At 44.8% G+C, this 16042-nt stretch overlaps 1 protein-coding gene across 1 annotated transcript in view; it reads left to right on the top strand.

Annotated features, from left to right (window-relative positions):
- CREB3L2 (cAMP responsive element binding protein 3 like 2) overlaps positions 1 to 16042 on the top strand; it is a 111166-nt gene that overhangs the window by 86656 nt on the left and 8468 nt on the right. Inside the window, exons 6-11 of the mRNA XM_073322178.1 lie at positions 652 to 798; positions 1812 to 1870; positions 3939 to 4007; positions 12325 to 12424; positions 13680 to 13806; positions 14867 to 15101. Of these exons, the coding sequence (XP_073178279.1) occupies positions 652 to 798; positions 1812 to 1870; positions 3939 to 4007; positions 12325 to 12424; positions 13680 to 13806; positions 14867 to 15101 (737 nt within the window). The remainder of the gene's footprint in view (positions 1 to 651; positions 799 to 1811; positions 1871 to 3938; positions 4008 to 12324; positions 12425 to 13679; positions 13807 to 14866; positions 15102 to 16042) is intronic.

The following is a 16042-nucleotide window of genomic DNA, read 5'->3' as shown; positions in this document are numbered from 1 at the left end:
TTTTTCTGTACTTCTAGTTTGTTGTTGCTCCTTTTAGGGAGCCTCCCAGACTCTGGCTGAAACGCCAAATCAAGTAGTTGGGCTTTGGCTTCCCCACTGATTGTCTGGAGCTGGAGTCTGCAGTGAAAAGATGTGTCTTATGTAACAAGAAGAAAAGGAGTACTTGTGGCACCTTAGAGACTAACCAATTTATTAGCTCACGAAAGCTTATGCTCAAATAAATTGGTTAGTCTCTAAGGTGCCACAAGTACTCCTTTTCTTTTTGTGAATACAGACTAACACGGCTGTTACTCTGAAACCTGTCATTGTGTAACAAGCTTTTCCTTTATACTTTCTTGCAGCTACTACTCTGCTCTGATAGATTAATGACCCATGTGATCACCTGCATCACAGTGGATGTCTTGCCACTTTGTCTTTAGGCAGTAGGTGATCAACTCTAGGGTGGGATTTTCATAAATACTCATCATTGGTCAGTTCTCCAATCATGGGTTGGGACCCCAGAGTGGGTCACAACTCCATTTTAATGGGGTCACCAGGGCTGGCGTTAAACTTGCTGGGACTGATGCCTTACAGCACAGCTGTGCTGGGATCCACTAATCTGGATGAATTTCCTGTTTTCTTTGCCTCTCCCCACCCCTTTGGTACATGTAGAAGCTGCAGGGAACTGGTCCACTGATCTTGACGGAGGAAGAGAAGAGGACGTTGATAGCTGAGGGGTACCCTATTCCTACAAAACTGCCCCTGACAAAGGCAGAGGAAAAAGCACTGAAGAAAATCCGCAGGAAAATAAAGAACAAGGTAATTTTAAGATGCAGCTCTGCTGAATGGTCCCCTCTCATGTCTCATACAATAAGGCTACATCAGTTCTATAAAAACGGTCCATAATGCTGTAGGATACTGTTGTATTTTTAATAAAGATACTCTTCCTTCTATCCCCTGCTACTTACCACTTAAATTACCCATCTAGTCAGTACCTATCTCTCTGTCCAGGTACTTGTTTTGCTCATCACCATAGCATCTGAGTAGCAATTAAAGCTAACACAATTGTAAAAATATTAATATATGCCTATACTAGGTGCTAGTGGTGTAGGAAATCATGTCAGCTAATTCCATTTAAAGAAAGCCACCCCTTTTTTCCCTTGTCTAGACAAAGCCTCTGTGTCCCCTCTACCTGGTGAAGGAGACTTCTACCCACCATTTTCATGCTTCTAAATCCTCTGTGCACCATTGTGCCATACTCTACATGCAGTACAATTCCAGGGCCTTAAATTAGCTATTTTATGCCAGGACTCTCTGAAATATTCTAAGTGCCTTGCTTTTCCTTTAGCAAGGGAAATGGCTGGCTAGAGGGCGAGTTTTCTAACCTGACCACCTAAATTGTCCTTGTACAGATCTTGTACACCCTCAGGTATTTTGCAGGTGCGGTTGCACAGGGGCTTGTATTAGTTATCCAGCGTTAAAAATGGAGCCTGGTGTGTTTGTAAACCCCTGTCCCATCCCTGCCGCTGAATTTCTTCTCTAAGAGAAGTCTGAGTGGTGATGTAGTGTAGAAGGTAAAGAGAATTAGTTATTAATTAGAATTAGAGAATTAGGGAAGTGACTTTACTGCTTTTATTTAGACTGTATTTGCACTAGGATAGGGAATTGGCAAAGAAATTCTAGGGCTGATTGCCAAGGGGAAAAAAATAAAGAAGAGCGGCAAACAGGCTTGGATTTAATAATGCCAATGTTTTAAATCAGTTTATTGATTTACCTGTGGCTTCCTTTTTGCTATAAAGATGTTTTGTGTGGTGGTTTCCCGTCCCTCTTAGATCTCTGCCCAGGAAAGTAGGAGAAAGAAGAAAGAATACATGGACAGCCTGGAAAAAAAGTAAGCCAGCCTTCCTCCCCTTTCAAATAAACCAATGACACAGTTGTTGAGATGGGAGGGTTGATACTGTGAGCGTTTCCTGCACAATGTGTTTCAGTTGCCACCTAGTGGTGACTAAAGGCAGAATTTATCTCCAGGAAAGAGGCCGGGGGTTTTTTGGGTCCTACGGATAAAAGTGTATATATGGTTAATGTTTGGCAAATACTATTGTGTCAACACTTGGTACTTTGTAGTAGGTCTTCTGATGTTAACATAGCATTGAGGAAACTGGTTCCTACTTTCTGAGGTTGGCTATGCTCCCCTTCCTGTTGTACAGTTGCCTCGCTACTTTTGTGCGAAACCTTCTTTTTACACCTTCCTCCAACTATTTGTGAACGAGCGAACGCAAAAAGGGCCCTGGCCAAATCCTGGTACCATGCTAACAGATCTAATTAGTTGGATTTTAAATAAGCCAAGGCAAAATAATATACATCCATGGCTGCGTTTCAGTAGTTGGTATGTGATGTGGCTACATAGCATGATTTTCATGGTTCGTTTGGCAGGCGGTGTCAAGGCCAAGTTGGGCTCTGAATGAATAAATTCCTTTTCTTAAGAAGGTGGGGACAGAGGCAGGAATAGGTGTAAAGGAGGAGTTGAGATAGGTGGTGGAGAAGGAGCACGTTAGCAGGCAGTCTGCTTTAGCAAGAAGCATCAAATCCTCCTACAGAGACTTGTGCCCCAAATTAGTCCCTCTCCCACGTATCCTGAATCTTTCCTTATCTCTCCTTGTGCCCTTGACCAGATGGGCCTGACCCACATCTGCTAAACTCCTTGCACCTCCTTTGGGGAAGCCCCCATCTCAATTTTCCCCTGCTCTTTCTGTCTCCTGCTGAAAGTCTTGCACTCTCAGGGCAAACCCCTGAAAGCCTCTTTCCCATCCACCCCCATCCCACGCCCAAACACATGGCAAAGCTCTTCCATGTGCACGTTCCCCCTCCACTAAGAGACTGAGATGGGAGTCTGGTTTGTTGAGAGTCTGGTCACCTTACTCGCACTACGAAATATGATGCAATGTGGTCTCTTTGATGATCTCTAATGGCAGCTTGGAAAGGACCAATGTTCTTTGGACATAAATCTCATGGTTTATTCACATTGTGAAGGTGAGAGACATAGGCTCTGTGATCTTTCAGGGGTGTATATGCTATCAGGGACACAGTGTCAGAGATATGGTTTGCATGAAACGGATGTCTGTCTCATCCTTGCAGTCAGAGCTGCGGCACATCATTTAAAATGAATAGGGAGAAGGTGGGGGACAAGACTTCAAGTCTTGCCCCTGGGGGTGAAATGCGGGGGTCTTGGGTCCTGCCTCTGGGGCATAGGAAGCCCTCAGAGAGTCAGGATTGTCCGTTTTGCCTCTGGGTAGTGGTAGGCCTTGTGGGGGGGCGGTTGCATAGTGAACCTGTCCCGCACTCACCGCACAGCAGCTCCTATCCCACAGGGGAGGCCCTGCTCTGATCTGCTGGCTCTTGCCATGCCCTCCCTGTCACTTCCTGGCCCTTGTGCCACCGAATTGCCTGCCCTGCATTGAGCTGTGGCTGCCTCAGCCACAGAAATGTATGCATGTAGCAGCAATGTTTGTCAGAGCTGTTGTGGCAGGGCCATAAACCACACGCCTTAGAATACCGATATTTATTGGCACCTGTTCTACATCACTGTTCCTGGAAAGAAAGTCTTCTGGGTAATTTTCAGACATGGAGCCCTGCATGGTGGGATGGAACTAGGAGGCTCATCAGGACATCCTGTCTATGCCAGGAAGAAATAACTGTAGCCAGTACTGAATGAGCTGGACCTAAGCTAAGAACGCCTCCCAAACATTACAACTAGCAGAGCTCTCCAATACTTGTAAAATGCCTGGGGTAGCAGTTGCAGGGTTTGTGTGAGGTCAAATACGTCAAGATTTGCAAAGGTTTGCAGCAATGCTTTTCCACCTAGTATAGACAGGACCTTAGAACTCGGATTTTACCCCCTTTGTTGAATATAATGGATGCCTGGTTTTAAATTTGCCTTTCTTTCTTTGTGCCTTCCTCAGGGTTGAGTCCTGTTCAAATGAAAATAGTGAGCTGCGTAAGAAAGTGGAAGTCCTGGAGAACACAAACAGGTAGGATCTGAAAGGACAACTGGAACATGCTTCCAAAATGAAAAGTGGGAAATCTGGAAAAGAAGGGATCAAATACTAGAGCAGTGGACAATGACTCTTAAGAAATGAATCCATCTGACCTGGTTAATGACACAGATGGGGGAGGTAAAATATGTAAAAAGACTGGCACAGTGGCTCAGTGCTCAATATAATATGAGAGAGCTTGGGTTTGATGTTTAGGTATGGGTGCTCTCCCTAAGCTGGTAAGAGTTGCGAGTTCTTCATGTCACTCTTCATTAAGCATCTGGACTGATCTCTGAATGATACGGATGGGCTAGAAAAGAAGTCTCATCAAGCTCTCTTCGACTAGTGGAAGATTGGTCTGATGGGAGACCTTGGAGAGGAGAGGCCCTAACCTGGAGTGTAAGGCTGCAGTGGAGTCCTGATGCCTAGATCTAGAGGCACTTAGTAGTCAGTTCTTCTGGGACTGCTACTTACCATTCTAACTACCAAAGTTCTTTCTAAGGCACCTCTCACCATAGCATCTATATCAGTGTAGCAGTGCCATTTCTTTTGAGAGAGAACCAATTTCTCACCTTTCTCTGCTCATTTAGAAACAGTTGTAGGTGAATCCAAGTGGTTTACTCAAAAGACCAACAGCTGAGACCATTCCACCGTTTAGCTCTTAAGGGAATGTCAGATAAAAGGAAGACTGATATTTATTTAAAAGATTCGGCCCCATGTTCATCGTGATTTAAAGGTTATAAGACTTGAGCTCAACCTGATCTCTGGTGCTGGCAGATTCCACTGAGAATATTGTGTCCCATTTGAATAGATCCAGATGAGCATGGCGCATGTGTATATACCTACACAGACACATAGCTGTGGCACTGAAGTGTGGAGGGAGGTGGTCACTGAAATAGCTGAGCTTTAAAGATCAGGCCTAGGACCTAGAAAAGGACCTAGAATTTGTCTGGCAGCCAATGTATTGTTCATTGAGTGGCATGTGGTGTTTCTAATCTTCGGATCCAATCTCTAATTTCATGGAGACAGACCCCGTATCACTGTAATTTGCTGGAGAATGTCTCCCACACACTGCTCGTGCATAAAGACATCTGCTGCTTGTTTGGAGAGAGCCAAGCCATTTCTCCCGCCTCCTTTGCTCATCTCCCCACTCTGCCTCACACATGAGAATGTTGGCATTGCTGTATAAGATCAGAACAGGTCCATCTAATCCAGAATCTCTTTCTGATGGGCTGATACCAGCTGTTTCAGAGGAAGGTGCAAGAACCAGGAAGTAGGCAGTTACAGACTCTGCTCCCCTTAACAACCCACTGAAAAGATTCTCACCGAGTAGCCCTTGTCCCCAGGGAAGATAGTTTTACATGTAAGCACAGCCTTCCCCAATGTTAGACACAGCAGGCTTTCCAAAAGTCTTGCTCATCTGTCCCTCACGCCCAAGGTTGCCTTGTGAAATAATGAAAAGAAGCTCTATTTTTAATAAAACTCTTAACGTTTTCCCAAGTTTTGGATGCTCTTAATTCTGATACTAAATCCTGAAACAGCATGTTTATTTAGGTGATGTTATCCCCAAATCCTTTACATCCCAGATATGCAGAATTAGTTGCATAGTTTCCCTTCATCAGTCATGGCGGTGTTTGGCTAGGTCTACACTGCACATCACTGGTGACCGCATGTAGGGTAGGTGTGAAAAGCAGGGTGGGTCCATGCTGCGGCTTGTAGTAACGCATGTCAGTGAAACGCTCTGGCAGTGGAGAAAACTGTCAAAGTCTGTCTTTGCTGCCTCCCCCTCCAGAGCCTTTTCTACACGGAGGGAGCCTTTGTTTGTGGCCCATGCAACCTTCATTCTACCCCTGGAGCATGTTCATCATGGTACAGTCTCTTTAATTAGATGATCATATTGCCTATATAGTTACAGGACCCCTGCCTCATTCAGTGAATGAGTAGTTATTCAATATTTCTTTATCTTCCTCATACAATGTGTGGCCCCCAGGTCTTTATTTAATGCACACTGTGTAAACCCTGGACTAATAATTTCCTCATGGGTGTTTCTATGGTGCCCTCAATGTAGTATCTGAGTCCACAACATTAATTACACCTCATCTCTGCGGGAAGATAGTAGTATTATTCCAGGAAACTAAGGCACAGAGATTTATTTGTATTACTGTAGCATCTAGAAGCTTCTGTCGTGGGCCAGGACCTCCTGGGGCTAGTTGTGCAGACACAGAACAAAACGATGGTCACAGCCCCAAAGAGTTTACAATCTAAGTATAAGACCAGAGACAACGGATGGATACAGACGGATGGGGAAGTACAAGTGAGACAGTATTGATCTGCATGGTAGGCAGTAATCTAAGTATGTCAGCAGCCTACCTGTTTGGGTTTTTTTTGTAGGCCTTCTGGTGGAGGTGAGTTTTGAGGGATTTGAAGGTGGATAATGAGGCAGCTTTGCAGATGTTTACAGGGAGAAACGCTCAAGTGCATGGGGCAGCACAGGAGAAAAATACTTGTTTGAAAATGTAACAAGTGGGTGATGGAAGCTGGCATCGACAGCTCAGTAGCAAATGAGGGATGATACGTAGGGTGGGGATAGGCCAGGAAGGTTTAAGAAGGAATTAAGAGCATCAGAAAGTTGAGAGTGAAGACCAGTAGCTTATGTTTGATGTAATAGAAAAGCAGGAGCCAGTGGAGGAATTCAAAGGCGGGAGTGGTAATGGTCAAAGCGATGGGCTAGGGAAACCATCTTTGCAGCAGCATTGTGAATAGATCTGAGCAAGGCAAGATTGTGTTTGTCAAGGCTAGAGAGAAAGATGTTGCAGGAATTGAGGCACGAGATGAGAGCTTGGACAAGACTTTTAGCTATGTGGATGAATAGGAAAGGATGTATAGTAGAGATGTTACAGAGAAAGAATAGGCAAGATTTAGACACAACCTGGATGTGAAGGCCTAGAGAGAGGTCAGGATCAAAGATGACACCCAGGTTATGGGCCTGACCGACAGGCAGGATAGTGGTGTTGTCCACGATGATTGAAAAAGGAGGTTGTGGGGGAAGATTAGGAGCTCTGTTTTAACCATGCTTAGCTTAAGCTGGCAGTTAAACATCCCCAAGGAGATGTTTGAGACACAGGCTAAGATTTTAATTTGGACAGAAGGAAGCAGGTCGGTGGTAGGGATGTAAAATATTAAACGGTTAACTGGTAAGTATTAGTCTAACCCCCTGTGCATGGGTCTCGAACCAATTCTCCCTGAGCCGCCCTGGGCTCTGCTGACCACGGCGGCTTCGCAGGGGATGGCCAGCCGGGCAGGGGGAGCACATTTAGGCCAGGGTGGGCGGGCAGGGTCTGCGGGCCCCATTGGCGGGGTAAAGTAGTTCCTGGCCTCCCCCTGTGCCACTGGAAGGGGGTTTGGCTGCGGAAGTGCACGGTGCACTGGGAGGGGAAGCTGCTGCTGGGGTGGCATGGAGTGTCTGTGGAGGCCGCATCGGGACAAACTAAGTACCTGGGGGCCCTCTCCCTTTAATCATTTAACCAGTTAAATGATATAATTTTTAATAGTTTAAATGGTATTTACATCCCTAATCTGTGGAAGAGAGGTAGATCTGTGAGTGGTTAGCATAGACATGGTAGTCTAATTTGTGTTTACGGATGAGGATACAGAGGGAGAAGAGAAGGGGACGAAGGACAGAGCCTTATGGAGCCCCCTCGGAAAGCTGATGAAGGATCCTACAAAAGACCTGCTGAAGGAGGAATTGGATAGGTAGGAGGAGAACAAGGATAGCACAGAGTTATGGAAGTCAAGGGAGAGCAGGATTCCACTGTGTTAGGCACGGTACAAAGTAAGAGATGGTCCTAGTGCCAAAGAGCTTCAATAGACAAGTCAAAGGATGGGAGAGGAAACAGGCATAAGGATGGTGTGGGAGAAGTGACTGGCTTAAGGTCACACAGGAGGCCAGTAACTGAGCTGGGAATAGAATCCCATAGACTATGATGCCTCCCCTATACCAGCATGCTGTCAGACTGGAGGACACAGATATCTGGGGTTAGAGAGTATTGAAAAAATAGGATGTACCTGTATTAGATGAGAGAAGAAATAGGATATTTATTACTGATTATTTTCCCAGAAAAGTAATAGAAATTGGATCCTATTTAAAATGTGCCTCACCAGTTGTATGGATTACTTTTGTGCTGTGTGTGCAAATGGAACAAGGAAACTCTGACAGTACACAAACTGGTTATCACAACCTCATGGCTTATACATGGATCAGGAATGATAGGATGGCCAGGAGAAACAACAACAGAAAGCAAGCTGTGCTGCTTTCCAACCTGAGATCACTGCGGAAGGTCGTAGTTTTATAAAATAAAATCTGGTTGTTCTTTGTTGGATGCTAAGAAAATAGTCCATTGAGGCCCTGCTTCTGCTCCCACTGAGGTCAGTGGTAAAACTTCCATTGACTTCCAAGGTGCAGTGTCAGGTGAGTGTGTGAGATCAGGGGCATTGCAAGAGTTGAAACAGCAATAGGGTCGCCAAGTCTCCTTGATCTGCATGGTAATTCCTTCAACTGGGATTAGTAAACTTATTTTACAGTGCGTCTTGTGGGTGACGGAGGATTTGGCTTTGTTTTTCAATGGGACATTTTAAAAATTTTTCTTCTTTGAAATCTCTCTCTCTAAAATTGACACTGCTTGAGAGCCTTGGAATTGTTTTTAACAGAGCAGGTCAATGTTTTTGCACCGAAACGTGGTGGTTTTTTTTTTGGTGTTGGGGTGGTGGGGGTGGAAAAAATGACTTCTTGACCTAAATTTTCCACAGACATTTTCCTTTTCCTTTTGGTTGAAACTTTCTGGTTATTGATGGAAAAACTGCAAAGAGTCACTTTTGGTTTTTTCCACTTCCGACAGGAGAAAGGGTGTGTGTGGAAATGGAGAATAGTGGAGGACCACAAGTTTTTCCAAAAAATGAAAACAGAAAACTGTTTTCGTTTTGTCAAAAATAGGAGAAATTCTATGAAAAACTTGCAAACAGTTTTTGTTTTGCTGAAAGTATATAGCACGCTGTGAGCAGTGCTAGCTTTTGAATGTGAAGGACGGATTCCAAACCTGCCAGGCAGGGAGATCCTGCAGTGACCCAGATTTCATGCTCACGCCCAACAGCAACTCTTGTTCAGGCGAGGTTGGTGATGAAGCCTTGGATTGCACCCATCCTCTGTTGTTAAAAGAACCCTTTGGAAAGTAACCTACCTATATAAAAACACAAATTAGACATCACAGGCTCGAGTGGATTTTCCAGCAAGACTAGAAGGGAGAGGGAATCCCTTAATTACTTTACAGCTTTCCTGTGAGGCACTTCCATTGGCAAGGAAAGCGTGAAAGCACATTCACACCTCCTACCAGGAGGTGACCCTCTAATTGAATATCATCAGGAAATGTGTCAGACAGAGTGAGATTAATCCCAGGGTGGAACCCCGTGATCTACACTGCCTCAAGATTTAATTTTCTCCTGTTAAAATTCAGCCATAGGCAATATGTTTCGCTAAAAGCATTCTTGACCTTCCTTCAGATGTTCAGCAGAGGCCTCTTGGTATAAAATGCTCTTGTTCTTAAAGTTGCTCTTTATCCCCTTCTCCAGTTTTCGTTAACACATCTCACCCCAACAATAATATTGAAGGCAACTTTTCTATGGGAGAGGAGGCATTTTGACCTTCAACTAACGCTTCCAGTTTTTTGGACCGAACTATAGAAAAGAAGTATGGAAGAGTGTTCTGTTTGGGGGCAAGAGGGATAGCCATGTTGTCTCCAAACAAACGAACTTCCAGCCTTCTCTTGCCTCAGTTCCTGGTTCTTAGCTTGAAAACGCATCCTGAGTATTTTAACTCCCAACATTGAATCCTTTACTGTGGTGAAAGAGACAGTGGCCTTGATTCGCTACTCACACCATAGTAAATAGGGAGTCACTTCACTGACTTCAAAAAGGCTACTTCTGTTTTCCTCAGTGTAAATAAGGCCCAGTTTAGAGATGTTTGAAGATTTGTGTTATGTGGTGGAACTTATAAGTACTTGTTTACTTTCAGTACAAAGTACTCACACCTTGTGTCGTTAGTAAATACCTTGGAGCAAATCTTACTCCCCACTTCCTTGGCCATGAAGGGCCCAAGATATAGTGGAACCGGTATAGTTACACTGCTGAGGGGGGGAGAAAATACAGATTTGAGGAGCATAGCATCTTGGAATCCAGGTCTTTGGGGCCTCTCTGCACAGCAAGGCTTGGGCTGGACAAGGAGGGCAGAGAGGAGAAATTTTAGTGGATCTGCCACTAGGCAGATCCACCTGCCATTTCTTTCATAACACCCATCTCCAACTCCTCCCCCAAAATCCCCCAGAGCAGCAAGAGCTGTTGCTATCTCAAGGCTTTTGTTGCTATTTCAAAACTGCAGTAGCAGGCCCAGAGCTGGAAGGAAAATTTATTTCCGAAACTCCTCTGGAACCCTGGTGCACCAAGGTGAGCTACTCTGTCTTGGTACATGGGGAGGATTTGGTCTCCTGTCACTACAGTGATTGTACGTGCCAAGGTTCAAAAAACCTTCCCATGAAATGTGTACACTGGTTTAGAAGATGGGAATAGCCATGCACAGTATGTATTTACCTTTTAAGGAAAGCTGCTTGTGTGACGCACACACATGCTGTGTAACAATATTATTGAGTAGTTGGTGTGGCCTATTTCATCTGAATTGATATGGCTCTCCCACATAACTACCCGGCGTTGCTCCTACTGTACATAAGGAACCAGAAGGAGGATAACCAATTTTTATTTTACACCCAGATGTGTAACAAACCATATTTCCAGCTGCATATTAGACACCCTTGTGAAAGTTGGGAAGGATCTGCTGGCCTAGATAAATCTGTGCTGGGAGTATTCCTTGTACTAATTTCAGACTCCACTTCTGAAGTCCTTGAAATCATTCTACCTTAATTAACAATGATCATTGATTAAAAAAAGTCTATAATAGGCAGGTGAGTGTATATTGAGCTGTAAAGGCACCTCTGGGTCTGTCCTACAATTGGCTTTTAAGAACTTGGTTTTAAAATAATGCTTTTCCATCTCTCTTGCTCCAGCATTTTTGACATCCCAGCCTTTAAAGCTGTTGTGGGTTGCCATGTATATTTGTCATGAGGCCTCAAGTTCTCTTATAGGTGAAATGAAACGTAGAAATGGGATTGAGCTGCAAAGTTAGGATCCAGGTACAAACTTCCCCAGGGGTTTTTGCGTGTGTTTGAAGTAGGGCATTTGGTTAAATGCTTTTCAAAAGAGTTGGATTAGTCAGAACAAAATGGGAACAGTTTGGAGAGACCCAAATCAGTAATGGAACGTGATTGAGCAGGCTTAAAAATAGACATTTAAGTATAGTTTGAGATCAGTTCCTAGTTCACTTTTAAACGGCTAGTACTCAGATTCATGGACTGTTGTCCCTGCAGCAGTTGATCATACCTTTTCCACTAAGCAGAGAGCCAGGAGGGTAGAAAGTGCTGTTCTTGGTTGGGATTCTTATGTTTGTCCAGCACAACAGGGCCTCCGTTGTGGTTGGGACCTCTGAGAATGATTGTAATAATAGCAGCATAGGGGTCTGTGATTTCATCAGCTCTTGGAGGATGGAAGAGTTAATAGGTAACCTTAGGAGGAAGTAACATTAAATATTTAATTTAAAACAAATGTATGAGAAGAGAAGTCTGAACATATTACAGGTTTTGAGATCTAAAGGCATTTTATTTACAAAAGCTTTCCAGTTTACCTTAAGGGCCAGACTTTCAGAAATGTGTGCGCACAGCTACACAATTGATTAGGGTAATTGTGGACCTGATCCTGCACCTGTTAGTCAATGGCAAAATTCCTGTTGCAATCATGACACAAGATCCGATCAGATGTGCAGCTGGTCATCTGTGAATGTAACTGTTTTGACTGCATGTATATACATGGTAATCCTGCTCCCATTCTTCTGAAAAGCTGATCCTTCCTGGATGAACAAGTAGGAGCCTCAAAAGTAGGAAGTAAAATAGTTGGTGGGAATGTTTGGGGAAGAATGAAACTGACATCAGTTGTGGAAAAACAAAGTCTAATGTGATTGTACACAATATTTTGGAAAATTAGGACAGCCATTCCTTGCCTCTAACTTTTAAGGCGAGGATTTTAACTTGATGCACCTGCATGTAAATGTTTACTGTTAGTAGGGCACAGAGATCAAGGTGAAAAGCTGTATGATCATATGGTCTGAGGTATGTAAATCTCCTGGGTAATATTGATGGCTGTGTTACTCTTGACATTCCAGAACTCTTCTGCAGCAGTTACAGAGACTCCAAGCCATGGTTGCTGGCAAAGTATCCCGTTCCTGTAAAGCAGCCAGCACGCAGACAGGGACTTGTCTCATGGTGAGTGACTCGGAAGTTGGGGACCACAAGCAGCAGTTGCTAAAACCACTGTTCCCAGGCTCAGCTCATGTCTGGCTCCCAACTCCCTTGGATAATGGCACTGCAGGGTTGGAAAAAGCAGTGGGAGCAGCAGTCAGTTTCCTGCTAGCAGCTGGAAGCTTTGGGAAATCATGAATGCTGAGGCAGCCTGGGATATGTGTGGATTTTTGTTGCTGAAGGGTACTCTATCCATTCTGTTCAGCCCATCAGCCTGAAAGCCCACAGGGTGGGAAGCGTCTCTCGTCAAGAATAAAGTGTTTTCTGGGGCGGGAGGGGCCCTTTCCTTTGGAATGTACTCGTGTCGGAACTGGGGCTGCAAGAGCACAAGACTGTTGACTTTCAAGGCCCGCTACAAAGTCTATCTGTTTGAGCAGGCATTGGCAAGGGGTGTGAGGATAGGATTGCTGTCTGCTGGCAGTATGTGGTTTGGGGGAGGTAAACTGTCTCAGGGTGTTTCCTGATGATTAGATGAAAGGTCCAGGGGTAAGGGAAGGAGAAGTGCTGCTGCGTTGGTTGATTTTTGTTACACTTAAATATACAAAATTAGAGGAGGTACATCCAAGGGCACCCAGAGCTATGAAATGGGAGCCCTTTAGGTGCTTGGTTCTTTTAGATCAAAATAATACATTAATTCATTAAAATAAAAATAACCCAGAGGCTGTAAATCTACTTGTTTAATGCTCAGGGTAAAAGAACTGTTAGAAAGGCTTTACTTCTAAATTTAGCAACCAAATTCCCTTTATGTTGGTGCTATAGCTGGATGGAAACTGGTCTCTAGTCCGACATTGAGCCTTCAGGCTGGTATAGCTTCTTTGTTTGTCACTTTTAAGTAAGATTGTGTCCAAAAGCAGGTTTAGAAATGCCTGATACAAGTTAAGCAACATGAATCTTTAAATGCATGTCTGAGTTTAGTCCAGTTAAGTTGTGCTTCTAGCCTTTCCAACTTCCAAATAAAGAAGTTCAACAGAATAAAATGGCTGCAGGTCTTTAAAATAGACTCTTGCATTGAAATCTGTCATTTTAAATATTGAATTGTTATTGTCCAGGCACGTTTGATTAGGGGCATCATATATATTGACCAAAAAATAGCCTTGAATCAATATTTTTTTAAAAATTACAGCAGTTGTGTGACTTGCCATTGCTTTAACCTTAATTCCCATGTATTTGGGCTCAAAGAGTGAGATCGCTTTTATTTTTTGCTTTCTGCCTTGTCCAGGTGGTGGTGCTGTGCTTCGCCGGAGTTTTCGGCAGCTTCTCTCAGAGTTACGGGCCCTATCCTTCTGCCACAAAGATGGTGCTGCCCAGCCAGCATTCCGCACCAGAGTCGTACGCTGCCTCCATCGGTAAGCTAACTCAGTGCTGCCATTTGCTTGATGACTCATTCCCCCGCAAGAGCCCCTTTGCATTTTTGAGGGAGTCAGGAGTAGGCAGCCGGCACTGCCCTTCCCAGTAGCTTGTTCTAGGGCCGTCCCCACGTCGTGGTTGTCGTTTTTCTGGCTGAGGGCTGGATGGGAATTCTCCTTCAGAGCCTCTCAACGTATCTTCTTGCACAACCTGGAGAAGGGCCCTGCTGACCATCAGGAAGTGTTCCTTTCTCCCCCCACCTCTTTTGAGGATGAGAACTGCGGACTCCCACGCACCAGCTTCTTGTCTCTCTCCAGGGCCACATCCAAAACTATAATAAAGCCCAACCTCTCGTGGTTTTGAGGTGTTGGTGTTTTGGCATTATAGAAATGCCAGTGTATTGAGTGGGTTGAAAAAGTTCAATGGCTGGGTTACCCATGCGGTTGGTGAAACGTACCATGAAGGGATGGAGGAGTCTGTTGCTCCCCAGCCTACTTGATAGTTCCAGTTAGGCTTCTGTGTGTCAGCTGCAGGCATCAGACTCGTAACTCCCGAAAGATTCCCGGTGAGCGTGGCCTTAGCTCTCTTCCAAGTGGCCAAGTATTCACGTTGCCAAAAAACCTCCAACATAGCTGATGTCGATTGCCTTTCTATTGGCTGTGTCAGAGGCCCAGGATTGAGTGGGGCACCGGGATGGAAGTAGATGCTAGCTGTGTCCGATAACTATCGTGTTAAAATGGAGCCTGTCACCATGGTATCTGAGTGTTCACCCCAGAAGTCATCCCTCCAGTTCAGGCCGGTGGCTGGATTAGTGGGGAAGGGCCCTTAAATGACCAGTGCTCATATTGCACTTGCTGTGGGCATACGTGGAGGGCTGTCAGTGCAGCATCTTTCCCTAGCTCCAAAATTAGTAGTTAATCTCCATGAGTAGCAAAATCCTGTGCAGCTAGATTTACTGTGTTTATATTTGTCCACCTTCAATTCCCGACATGTCCAGTGCCCATATATCTGGCTCACTGTGTTTCTCATTTAGTTTCTGCCTCCCCTATTTGTACACAGTACGGTCAAGAAGCCTGCTAATTTACGAAGAGCCTCGCCCACTGGAGGAGCAGTACACTTCAATCTCCTTTGCAGATCGCGGTGATGCCTGGGATAGGCGCATGGATGCCTCCAAACACACAGCACTACCTCTGGAATCTGTGCCGGGGGTGCAGCAGGACAAAGTGTCCCACTTCACAATAACCAACGAGACAAGGCTAGAGAAATCAGTGTTGCTGGGGCTGCAGCCGCACAGGTGAGTGCAGAGGAAGCAGGCCTAAGCATGAGTTGCATGAAATTCCTTGTTGCATGTTTCCTGGACAGTTATTTGTATTACTGTTGTGCACAGAGGCCTGCAGTCAAGATCAGGGCCCCATTGTGCTAGGCACTGAACAAACACATAGTGAGAGGCAGTCCCTGCCCTGAAGTGCTTACAGCCTAGATAGACCAGACTAAGAGTGAGGAAGGGAAACTGAGGCAAGGAGAGGTAAAATGACTTGCCCCAAATCACACAGCAAGTCAGTAGCGGAGCCAAAATTAGAACCTTGTTCTCCTGACTCCCAATCCTATGTCCTATCCACTGGGCTATGTTTCCTATGCAAGACCATGTGCTTGGAAAGCAGGTAGTTATGGGGTTCCTGCTAAGCCTGGTGTGGGTTCCTTTGACGTATACTAGCTAAAGGATAGTAGTCTTCTCAAACAATAGTAGTATAGATGTCATTTAAGACTGTTTGTTTCTCTGCCTGTATTAATAAGAGCTCCCTATAGGATGGTTTAGTGATGACACTGACTACAGCCTCACAAGACTTTGTGTAATCCACCCTGTCATGGTTCAGGGCATCTGCACCTATATTCCCCCCTCGCTGGTTCACCAAGGGCATCAATGCATAGGCTTCTGGCTCCCTCTCTTGGGTGGAGACCTGTGTGTCTCTCCCTCCTGACCAGTGTATTTCCAGGCCGCACAGTTCTGTGCGTACTCTGTGAATTCCCTGGCAAAGTCAGACTGCCTAAGGAGGCCTGCTTTACTTTTCTCCTCAGATGGTGAACAGTGTAATGACCACAGTTAAGTTACCACAAAGTTCTTTCTAAGCAAGCACATTTATTCTTAAGGTACAAGCATGGCAGAGAAAACATATTAAAAACAATAAAAGAACCTATATACATGTTAATAAGCTTACCAGAGGTCATCCTAACTCC

This window comes from Lepidochelys kempii, chromosome 1 (assembly GCF_965140265.1).
Source record: "Lepidochelys kempii isolate rLepKem1 chromosome 1, rLepKem1.hap2, whole genome shotgun sequence".
NCBI lineage: Eukaryota > Metazoa > Chordata > Testudines > Cheloniidae > Lepidochelys > Lepidochelys kempii.
Note: the sequence above shows the minus strand (reverse complement) of the source record. Positions and strands in the feature narration are given on the sequence as shown.